The sequence below is a fragment of the Macadamia integrifolia genome, chromosome 6 (genome assembly GCF_013358625.1).
Source record: "Macadamia integrifolia cultivar HAES 741 chromosome 6, SCU_Mint_v3, whole genome shotgun sequence".
NCBI classification, from domain to species: Eukaryota; Viridiplantae; Streptophyta; class Magnoliopsida; order Proteales; family Proteaceae; genus Macadamia; species Macadamia integrifolia.
In genome coordinates, this window is record NC_056562.1 from 10,448,005 (window position 1) to 10,460,161 (window position 12,157).

At 40.6% G+C, this 12,157-nt stretch overlaps 1 protein-coding gene across 5 annotated transcripts in view; it reads right to left on the reverse strand.

Moving 5' to 3' along the window:
- Positions 1-12,157, reverse strand: part of LOC122080937 (DNA-directed RNA polymerase 3, chloroplastic-like) — a 54,855-nt gene that overhangs the window by 12,753 nt on the left and 29,945 nt on the right. For 4 of the 5 annotated variants that reach the window (XM_042647836.1, XM_042647835.1, XM_042647834.1 and 1 more), the window contains 4 exons: positions 9,289-9,363; positions 9,072-9,161; positions 6,192-6,239; positions 5,863-5,977 (listed from right to left, as the gene is read on the reverse strand). In XM_042647836.1, coding sequence (XP_042503770.1) covers positions 5,863-5,977; positions 6,192-6,239; positions 9,072-9,161; positions 9,289-9,363 — 328 coding nt within the window. Of the gene's footprint in view, positions 1-5,862; positions 5,978-6,191; positions 6,240-9,071; positions 9,162-9,288; positions 9,364-12,157 lie in introns of those variants that run through there. The other variant, XR_006140961.1, reaches the window with a different exon arrangement.

The following is a 12,157-nucleotide window of genomic DNA, read 5'->3' on the forward strand; positions in this document are numbered from 1 at the left end:
TTCCAATGTCTTGCTCCAAATGTCCTTCAATCCTTCGTTTGTTTATTGGATCCGCACTTGCATCTCCTCCCCTCGCTTCTCTGTTCTAGTTAACAGGAGTCCTGTTGGCTACTTCCCCTTGAGGCGTGGTATTCACCAAGGTTGCCCCCTATCCCCCTTGCTCTTCTCCCTCTCCTTGGAAGTTCTCTCTAGTTCCATCCAATCCGCTTCTGACCTCCACCTCATCTCCCCCATCCCTAAGTGCAAATCCCTTCTCCTTTCTCACCTGGCTTTTGCTGATGACATTATGATATTCTCCAGGGCTGACCCTCTCTCCATCTCCACTATTATGTCCACACTCCAGTCCTTTGAATCCTTCTTGGGTCTCAACATCAATCTCATCAAGTCCAATATCTTCATCTCTGGAGTCTCCCTTGAGATTAGGGATTCCCTTGCCGGAATTACTGGTATCCCTTTGGGTTCATTGCCTGTTAAATACCTGGGTCTCCCTCTTATCTCTTCCAGGCTCTCTTCTAATCATTGTGCTCCCATGCTTGACAAGCTCCAGAAAAAATTTCAACTCTGGAAAGGCAAACTCTTCTCCTTTTCTGGCTGTCTTACCTTGATCAGATTGGTCCTTCAATCCATGTACTTTTATTGGTCTGGTACATATGTCCTCCCTACCTCTGTGATTAAATCTTTTAAGAGTCTCTTGTGCTCTTTCCTTTGGAAGGGCTTTGATTCATCTAAATTCCTCAGACCTCTCAACTGGGAGAAGGTTTGTCTTCCTAAGTCTGAAGGAGGGCTTGGGATCAGGAGAATCAAAGATGCAAACTCAATTGGAGTCCTCAAGCTAATTTGAAAAATTGTCTCCAAGCAAAAAAGCATTTGGGTTGATTAAATCCTCTCTGGTCCTCTCAAACATAATTCCATCTGGACTGCTTCTCTCACTTAGGATGCCTCTTGGATCTAGAGGAAGATTCTTGGCCGTAGGCCCATTGCCCTCCTGGCCATCTCCTACACCATCAGAAATGGGCAATCATTTTCCCTATGGAATGACCCCTGGCATCCTTCAAGTATCTTATCTCGCCTCATCTCTGCCAGAGTCATCTACTCTTCTGGCCTTACTTCCAATGCTCTTGTTTCCTTTATTCTTTCCCTTGCCGGATGGTCTCCTCCTGTCTCCCCCCCGGCCATAGAGGAAGGGATGATAAATGCATTTGGCTCCCCTCCTCCAATGGCTCCTCCTCTACCTCCGCTTGGTCCTTCATCCCCATCCCATCCCCCCCGTGCCCTGGCACAGGATAGTCTAGTTTAAAGGTCACATCCCCCGCCATAACTTTACTCTTTGGCGTTGCTTATCAAACTGTCTCCCTACCCAATCCTTTCTCATTCACTGCAACATCCCAACCAATCCCTCCTGCTGCCTTTGCCCCAATAGTGTTGAGGATATCCCCCATCTCTTCTTCTCCTGCCCCTTCTCCTCCCTCATCTGGGAACCTGTTCTTTCCAAATGTTGGCCGGCTAGGAGATCCATTCTCCCTCTTGATAGAGAATGGATTTGGATTGATATGACCTTCTCTGGTCCTTCCATTTGTGACACCATTGGGAAATTAGCTTTTTGTGCAACTATTAATCGTCTTTGGATGGAGCGAAACATTCATAGATGGACCCCCAAATCTAGATCTCCGGATAAGATTTGGATAGCTATCTACCTTGATGTTTCCTCTAAAGCCCAAGCCCTTCATCCCCGCCCTGTCCCCATCTCCCCCCGGAACTCCCTCATTATAGCCTTTTGGAACCTTCAGGTTGACCTCATCCACCCCCTTGATGGCTTCTTGTCTTCTCTGGATTCTTTTGATTCCCCCCCCACCAATTTTTGTATCATGTTTTTTTGTTAGTTGTGGCTGGTTTTGTTGCTGCTGGCCTTTAGGCTGGTTTTTTTCTCTTTGATGGCTTAGGCCCCCTCCCCCTTTTCCTTTTTATATTCTTCTAGCTTGGTAATGAATTATTTATTCATCCAAAAAAAGAAGTGTCAAGGTCTAAGAAGGGAAGAAATATATGTCAAAGGAAATTTGTGTTGGACTTGTTGAAACTTGAAAGAAATAGGGATGTTCGGTTGCAAACCAACAAACTCTCATATTGAGTAGAATCAAAAGCTAGGAGAAGATTGTGGTCCTTCCCTTGTTGATGCAAGGAAATACCAGAGACTAGTGGGGAAGCTAATTTACCTCTCTTTGACTCGCCTAGATATCACCTAAACAATTGGGGTGGCGAGTGAGTTTATGCATACTCCCAAGAGTGGGAACTTGAATGTTGTATATTGCATCCACAGGTACTTAAAGTCCGCCCCAGGGAGAGGACAATTCTGTGCCAATTACAACTATTTGTATATAGAAGGCTACACTAATGCTGATTGGGTTGGGTCAGTTTCTGACAGACAATCCACATTAGCCTATTGTACAGTAGTGGGTGGTAACCTGGTCACAATAAGGAGCAAAAAAATTGTTGTGGCTCGATCAAGTGCAGAAGCAGAATTCAAAGCTATAGCTTATTGAGTATGTGAACTCCTATGGTTGAGAAGGCCGGTCCAAGAGTCAAGGTTTGATACCAAGGACCCTATGAGACTATTGTGATAACAAGGTTACTATAAGTATAGCCCACAATCTGGTCCAACATGACCGGACAAAGCATACTAAGGTGGACCGACATTTCATTAAAGAGAAGATTGACTCTGGCTACATATGCACCCCTTTTGTGAGGACAAGAGATCAATTGGCTAACATCTTTAAGGTCCATTCATCATCAATTCAATACTCCTCTATACAAGCTGAGAATGTATGACATTTATTCTCCAACTTTAAGGGGAGTGTTAAGAGTAATGTAATTTCATGTAATAAGGGTACTTCAGGTACTAGGCTGTTAAGTTGTAATGTGTTTTTACTCTTACCTTTTACCTCCCTTGGCTATCATATATTAGCATGGGGTTAAGGATGTAATTTTTCTTATAATTAAGTGAATCAATATAGGGAAGAGAACAACCTTTCTCTCCCACGACATTCTACCACTACTTTCCTTCTACTTCTTCAACCTCCTACTTGCATCCTCTCTCTTGCTCCCTTGTTTTCTTACAACTTTTAAATGTCAATTCTTTGTTCATAATTTTCAACCTCATGGTGATAAATAATCTCCCCAAGCAATCAAATGTGTTTTTCTTGGTTATTCTATAACTCAGAATGGGTATAAATGTTATGATCCTATTACTAAATGGCAGTTTGTCAATGCAGATGTTACATTTGTTTAGCATACTCCATACTTTTTTACTTATAGTTCTCTTGACAAAGACGTTGTCAGCTCCCCTTGTATTCCTATTCTTGTGCTTTTGGAGTTGTTCCCACCACCATCTCTTTAGGACCATTGCAAGTATATCAGCAGTGTAAGAAACAAGTGCAGTCTGGTTCGGTTCTTCGTACTTCAAGGCCTACTGCACAATCTGATCCTCCAACTGAAGTTTTTGCTTCCTCATTGTCTTCTACTGACTTTCTAGTTGCTCTTCATTAAGGTACCCGCTCTTGCACGAAAAAACCAATGACTGCTTATCTCGTTGAAAAGTTAGTTTCTCTACCTCACTTCCCATCTCCCTTGCATAGTTTTTCCTTGTCCTTATCTACTAATTCTATTCCTAAAACCCATCGTGAGGCAATATCTCATCCTAGGTGAAAAGTGGCTATGGACACGGAAATGGACGCCTTGATTTCTCGCTAGACATGGACTCTGGTGGATTTACCTACAGGTAAAGACCTTGTGCAAGGTCACTGGGTGTACAGTGTCAAGTTTAGCCCATATGGCTCGGTTGAGCAGCTAAAAACTCATATGGTTGGAAAGGGTTATACTCAGATGTATGGTGTCAATTACTTTAAGACCTTCTCACCTATTGCTTGGCTTAATTCAATGTGTGCTCCTTTCTTTGGCTGTGAGCTATTATTGACCATTATATCAGTTGGATGGCAAAAATGCTTTCTTATATGGTGATTTTCATGAGGAGGTATATATGGAGCAGTCTCCCAAGTATGTTGCTCAAGAGGAGGATGCTCACAGAGCTTGTAAGTTACACAAGACAATATATGGACTCAAACAGTCATCTAGAGCTTGGTTTGACAAGTTCAGTTTGATTGTTACTCGATGCGGGTTGTCAGTGCTATTCTGAGCATTCAGTGTTTGTTCTTCGCCAGGATCACAGGGTGATTATATTGATTGTATATGTCAATGACATTATCATTTCTGGGGATGACGCATCTGGGATTATAGAAGTGAGATCTTATTTACAACAGCATTTCAGATGAAAGACTTGGATTCCCTCAAATATTTTTCTTGGCATAAAAATGCTCGGAGTAAGAAAGGGATCAATCTCTCAAAACGATGGTGAGAAGTTTGATGTTAAGCACCGATACAGGAGATTAGTGGGGAAACTCATTTACCTTACTATTACTAGACCAGACATATCATTTGCTGTTGGGGAAATTATTCAATTTATGGAGTCACCGAAATGTTAAATATTTAAGAACCGTAAGGGCACTCCAGGAAAGAGGCTTATTTACCGATATAATCAGTATATTGGTGTGGTTGGATATCCTGGTGCTGACGGTGATAGGTCTACCTATATGTTACTATACTTTTATTTGTGACAATCTTGTCACATGGAGAAGCAATTATATGTTATTATACTTTTATTTGTGACAATCTTGTCACATGGAGAAGCAATAAGCAAATGACTGTCTAAGTTCAGTGCTGAGGTTGAGTACAAGGCCTATGCAGCAGCCCAGTTAATATGGTTGAAATCATTGCTTCAAGAGTTCGGGTTTCCGATTACTATACCTATGAAGATGCCATATGATAATCAAGTTGCTATCTGTATTTCCAGAAACCAGTGTTTCATGAAAGGACCAAAGACAATGAAGTTGATTCTCACTTTGCGAGAAATGCAATAATGAGAAAATTGATGGACAATATGTTCGCTTCTTCTGCAGATCAATTGCATGATACGCTTACCAAACCTCTGTTTAGTCCTGCTTTCCAGAAAAGTAGTTCCAAGTTGGGCATGGGTGAGTTATATGCTCCAACTCGAGGGGGAGTGTTAAGTGTTTACCGCCTCTTAGGGGTATTCGTGGTATTCTAGTATTCTCTATGGGAGTTTGTGTCCTGTACTCCTGTTTATATGCATTGCTGTCCATGTAATTTTACTATTTTAGGCTTTATTAATATATTGTAAGGGTATCTGCAGCTAGGTAGGTTAGACAAGCCGTAACCGTCTCTTTTCTCCTCTCTTTCTTTCTCTTCTTTCTTCCTTGCTTCCATATGTGCTGATCACTCATCTCTCGTTCTACTACAGTTATAACTTATAAGAGGTATATTTCAAAGCATTAAAACTTACAGGTGCAAACAAAATGACTAGGAAAAAAAAAAAAAAAAAAGAATTTCCAAAAGGGGAACATCGTAGGAGATATTTGTGTAGTTTATGCAATTTAAGTAATGGAAGAGAGAAGATTACAAGTAACCAAGTTTCAAACAAAATTAAAAAGTTGATAAAAGAAAGACTCAGGATTCCTTACTAGGGTTAGCTAAAGGGTAAAAAAGGAACAACACAAGAAAATCAATAATAAAAATGACAAAGAGATGCAAATAGAAATGTCAATGATTGTTGTGCAAAAGAGAAAGTGAAACAAACATATCGTCTACACATCAATTTCAAAAAAGACCTCTAATTTCACTTTTTTTTTTTCTTTTTTAAACTTTTATAGACCCGTGGACCTATGTTTTTTTGTCCATTAGGAATTCTCATTACACACGTTTTTATGTTTGCTGATACAGATTGCCAAGACAAACCTGCAAAATGTAAGCCAGCATCTCTGCAGGAAATAGCTGTCATCATCATGTGTGAACCATCAAGAGAGTGTACAAAATTTGGAGGAAATGCAGTCCGCTGTCTTTTTGCATCGATCTGAAGTTGGGGAAAGAGTTCCATCAATAGATAGTTTCTTTATGCTATTCCTAGGCAAAAACTATGTGAAAGAAAAATTTTCAAGTAAATTCATTATTTATACTGAGTTTACCTAACAATTTCCTTTTATGTGGGTTTTACTTGAAAAAGACTCAAGCCTAATGGAAAGAAAAAAAAAAAGAAGCAAATTATAGAAACAATATCAAGAACCTACCAAATCAGACTCCCGCTGCAAGGCCAAAACCTGAAGTGATGTTCTTATCTGCAGCCATATCACATAATGCGGTATAGTTAGTACATAAGAGTACCCACAGACAAGATTGAACATAGAAGGCAATTCAATTGAATGTTGAGAGAATTTAGCACTAGCAAAATTTTGAGCAGTCTGACAGCTACATCATCATTTAGATTGGTGTATTAATGTGGGAATATATAATGCACATTATTAAGGACTACAGAACACATGTGGAATAAACTCATCCACTGAATGTTATCCTCTTTGACATTATTTTCTGGAGAAATATCTTTCTTGGATAAGTCAGAGATGCTAAGGTTTGGGCCAAGTCAGGTCTATTGAACATTCATTTGTCATAGCATTTTGCTGGGGGAGTGGTAATGTTCTTTCAGAACCAAACAAAAAAGAGTGGTAATGTTTTCACATATTTATGGATTGGGAGTAAGGTCTAGACCGCTCTTTGAGTTGCACTCTTTGTTTCTTCCCTGGGAATTCTAAGTGCTGGTTGAGGATTCTAGATAATATTCTTGACCCAAAAATAATGAAGTTCATGCATGCAAAATGACCCCCACCTTAACCTACAAATAAAATTATAGAGCAAACAAACAATCCCATAGATGAAATTTTTAGGGTAAACCTGTGATCTATGTATCCCGGACAGGGAATCAATGCTACAAACAGAAAATCCGTAGACCAAGTAGGCACGTTAGAATGGAGACAGCTGAACAGCCCAGCTAGGAGATAAATTGGGAGAGATTGATGAGCTAGAATTCTTATCTAAAACATCATTTTGTTGATGGGAACAAATACAACACTGCAGAGGGACAAAATGAAATTGGGATGCCCAAGAAAAACAGTGTCAAAAATAAACCACCCAACATATCCTCTCATGTTGTACCTACCCAAAGCTCTCCCATTCAAGTACTACGCTTCAACCTTCTATCCCCCGAGATTGGAGCCAGAGAAGCCCACCTTGCAACTTCCCATCTGACCTTCATGACGCCGCTTCTCTGAAAATCCTTGGGTCTGTACTTTCCATATAATGCAGCCTACAGCAAAGGGGGCGTGTCCCAAATTCCCCAAGCCAGACCATTGACGTGGTAATTGTACCACACATGGAACAAATCTTCCATCTCAGGTGGCATCACCAAATGAATCTAGAAAGCCTGTGGCAATGAATCACAAAAAACTAACGGAAAGAGCCATGGGTGATCAGAGGGCATGCAGACCCTTCTAACTCAAATAAGATATATATTGTAGGTACATTTCATTCCTCAACTTGACAGATTTGAGTCAGTTTTGGAGCTTGTCCTTTTGAGTCAGTTTTGGAGCTTGTCCATAAGGACAAGCCACATCAAGAGAAATGCAGTTGCCAGTTCTGTTTCTAGCACAAATTCTCCTGTCCTTAATTGAGTTTCACAAACTTCTGCTAGCAGCTTCAAGCCTGCAGCGGCCTTCTCGTGTTCTCCAACATCAAGGCATTTAAGGATCTCCTTAGTCCTTTTCACTATGAGACTTGAACAAGTCATTTTGACTTGCTTCTTTATCAGCCATCATTCGAATAATCTGGTAATTCGCTCCATGGGCTACGGTCACAAAATATGTCTGACCAGATTGACCTTTTTCATCAGTCCCCATAACATGTCTAATGTTTCCCTTGACAATTGGAAAGAAATTTCTAACACCCTCCCAAAGCACCACCTCTGATTACTTTGCACCTTCCTCATTCCGCACCCATTATCAGCAAATCCATATCTCAAAGCCACCACCTCCCTCCAGTCTCCACAAAATGTCATGCTCTTCCCTGAACCTCCACGGCACCTCCTAATAGAATTTTTTTTTTAAATCTCTGACAGACTACTACTGAAACCAATTGTCTCCCAAGGAGTACAAACCTTCTTCCATTCCACGGAATGCATCCTTTGTAACATTAAAAAAATAATCTTTCTGAAATTTTCCATTTCTCTACATCTGCCTCTAAAGACTCCCATGCTGTTCCCTAAATGGCTAAACCTCCACAGCCACCTATCTAATAGGGGAGTTATTGACCTCTCTGACAGGCCTAGCACCCAAACTCCTTTCCTCAGGAGTTTAAACCTTCTTCCATTCAATAGAATGCATCTCTTTTCTCATTTGCAACAATACAACAAACAAAAACAACATCCAAAACCTTATCCCAACTTAATGGGGTCAGCTACATGGAGATTCCAAGCAAGGACGAGCGTGAGGATCCATGCAAAAAGATTGATGGGCTATGGCTAATTATAATAAATGCCGGCGATCAACCTGACGCACTACTACAAATCAGCCACAAGCTTATAACGACAGACTATAATAAGTTACCGGCTATATACCTGACATACCATATAGATCGGTCAAGCCAAAGCGTCCTATATGCATTACGTCTACCACCAAGACAATCCATCAATCATCCTAATTTTATGAAAGGAGGAATGAAATAACAAATTCTTGACAGCCCAGCTAAGCACGAAAGTAACAACTTGAGCACACAACTCCGCAGGGACCATCACAATGCTTTATTTTAATTTAACAGTCAAACAAAAGATAGGAATTGTGAAGATAGGGAACTAGAACATTCAACTCACCTCCCAAACAAAGGTACTCTGCCTTCCAATATCCAAAACCTCTCTAGAACATTCCCCTTTTCTTTTTACGAACGTAATATACTTAACAGGTTTCAGTAGAACAATTGCACAAGCTTATAATGTGTCCTAGGTATACATATGAAGATGACCTCTGCTATTATTCCATTTTACAGTATCCATCTCTAACTTTCACATTTGGCATGGGAATTTATTTTTTTGAAATCACAGTACAGCATCAAGCTTGAATACTCACAAGATGCCTTTTTGTTTTATGATAAGGCTGCACAACTGGGAGGCCAAGAGGAGACGTCCATCTCACAGCTTGATTTTCTTCTGCAATAATCTGTTACAAGTTCCATCATCTCAGGATCAAGAAGTAAAAATCCATATTATTCACATTATTATAATTATTTCGGATATTGGAGTATAAAAACTATGAACCAGACAAAAAATGTGCGGCAGAAGGTTACCTTTGCACATTCGCCAAGCCATCCCATAATGCCACGTGCTGCTTGGAACATCTCTCCTAGAGCAGTCAGTGTGACCTAGAGAGAGAGAGAGAGAGAGAGAGAGAGAGAACACTCCTGATGAAAACTTACAAGAGAAAAAAAGCATTTCATTATTGGTACTAAAGAAGGGCCTTTTTATCAAGTGGTACCCTGGAGGCCTGGACACACCAAATCTCAGGCAGTTTTTCTTGGGGGGAGGTGTACATAAAAATCAAAGGCAGCCAAAAATGATTTAATGAGAATGCACATGGGATTGTCTAGAACCATATTGAAATATTAACAACTATTCAATATAAATGGGAAAAAAAATCGACTATTCTCCAAGAATGTAAAATGTTGCAGAACTAGTAGAAATATTAAGATTTTGAATATATAGACTTATGCATACCCTGAGATAAGGGATCAGGAAGGCTTAACACCTAATCCAAGGCTATGACATTAGGACCCAAACTGAATAAATTAGCTTGAACTTTAGGTCAGGACCGGATAGGATTTTTAGGGGAACCTGAACCAACTAAGATCAATAATATATCTCTATTTTTGTAATTTGCAATCTCATGTCTTGTCTCAAAAGCTATATTTAATGCCATCAATGACTTCCACGTTTCCTACTAATACTTGAATTGATTCCCTTTGGTCTGCTCCCTTTCCTAGGGATTCCTCCTATGTCTGGAGGAAGATCCTTGAGCTGAGACCTCTAGTTCTAACTGCCATCTCCTCCTGCATTGGCAATCAATCCTCGACCTCCCTCTGGTTTGATCCCTGGCATCCGTCCGGCATCCTTCATACCTTAATCTCCCCTAGGTCCATATATTCCTTTGGCCTGGCCGATCTGCTACTATCGCCTCCATCATCTCTGATAATGAATTGTCTCCCCTACTTCATCTCCCCCCCCCCATTATTGATCCGTGTTCTCTCTCCCTCCCCTCCCCCTTGATCATAGGGGTAGAGAAGATAAGATTGTTTGGCTTCCCTCTTCGTCCGGAACCTTCAATTCTGCCTCTGCTTGGGACTTCATTAGATCAAAAGGGCCTCTAGCCCCTTAGAGAAACATAATTTGCTTCAAAGGTCACATCCCCTGCCAAAGCTTTACGACTTGGCATGCAATCTCCAGCTGCCTCCTTACGCAGTCTTTCCTCATCTATCGGCACATTCCAGTTCCCCTTTCTTGTTGTCTCTGCTAGAATGGTAATGAAGATGTCAACCACCTATTTTTCTCCCACCCCTTCTCTTCATCTGTTTGGAAGAGAGTCCTTCTCAACTGCTCGCCTTCCAAAAGGATCATCCTTCCCCTTGCCAAAGAATGGATCTGGATCTACATGACCTTTGTTAGGATATCTATTTGTGATACTGTGGGGAAGCTAGCCTTCTATGCCACCATTAACCATATTTAGATTGAGCAAAATCTTCGTAGATGGACTTCCAATTCTCGCTTCGTAGATGGACTTCCAATTCTCGCTCCTTTGACATGATTTGGAAAAATATCTACTTTGATGTTAGCTCCAAGCTAAGATCCCTCTGCTATCGCACTATCCGCAACACCCCAAGGAACAGGCTTATTGGTGTCTCCTAGTGCCTTCCTGTTTCCATTATTTCCCCCACGCCTCCAGGATAGTTTTTGTTTTGTGCTGGCCTCTTGTGGTGTTGTGCAAAGGCTTGTTAGTTTATTAATGACGTCTTTCTTTTGATTGGGCTTGGTGGCCCTTCCCCCCCTTTTCCCCTTGTATATTCTTCTCCTTGGTAATGAATTTATTTATTCATCCAATATATATATATATATATATTTGAACTTGCTCAATGGTGTCCATAGCATCTAATTGGATCGTTTGAGCTTATATTGTAAAAGTTTACAAAACTCCTTTCCAGGGAATTTTCTCAATCCTTGAAACATGATTGATTTCCTTTTCAGTACTTCTAAACGAAATCCAAAGCCCTTCATTTTTTTTTCCTATTCTGTTTTTAAATTTTACATCATGTGGGAGGCTCACACACATAGGGAAACTCCTCTATTGAGAAATGTCTTTTTTTTTTTTTTTTTTTTTGATAGACAGGGATATGCTTCTTCTTCCTTTTGTGCAATAGTAAACACTCTTCGATTTGAAGGGATACCCTAAAAAAATCCCACAAACTATTCACGGGCTTGGATTGGCCCTCAACTTGACCAACCTGGTCAAGTTTCAAATCTAACTAGACTGTACCAAAGGAAAGAAAACAACAAAAACAACATCAAATCATTTGACTTCCAAATTTGAATCACTAATTTTCTTGGTCTTCAATAGGCTACATGGGAGCCCTAATAAGTAGACTTAGTACCCCCCCACATGCTAGTGGGAAATTGTAATATATTGATGTGTTACAACAACAACTACTCAGCCTTATCCCAATTAAATGGGAATCGGCTTCATGGATCCAATCAAAGATAGAAAAAGTATAAGTAAAAAGGAAGGAACACAAAAGAACAAAACAGTTATAGCAAACCAATGCATTAGCCTCCCGCTACTACGGGGTCTAAGAGGGGGAGTACGCACCCTTACCCCTACTTTGCAGGAGAGACTGTTTCCAAGTTTCGAACCTATGACCAACATGTTGCAATTATGCAACTTAACCATTGCACCATAGGCCCACCCAATATAACAAAACAGTAAATCACACTTAAATGGGGTCGGCTACATGGATTCTTCCTCCAATCAGATCTATTAGAGGTCATACTTGGGACAAGACCTGAACAATGAATGTCTTTCCTCCTATGGTCATTTTAGGCCTGCGCCTAGGTCTTTTAGCTCCTTTAATCTGAATCAGAACACTCCTAACTCGTGCATCCCCGGGCCTC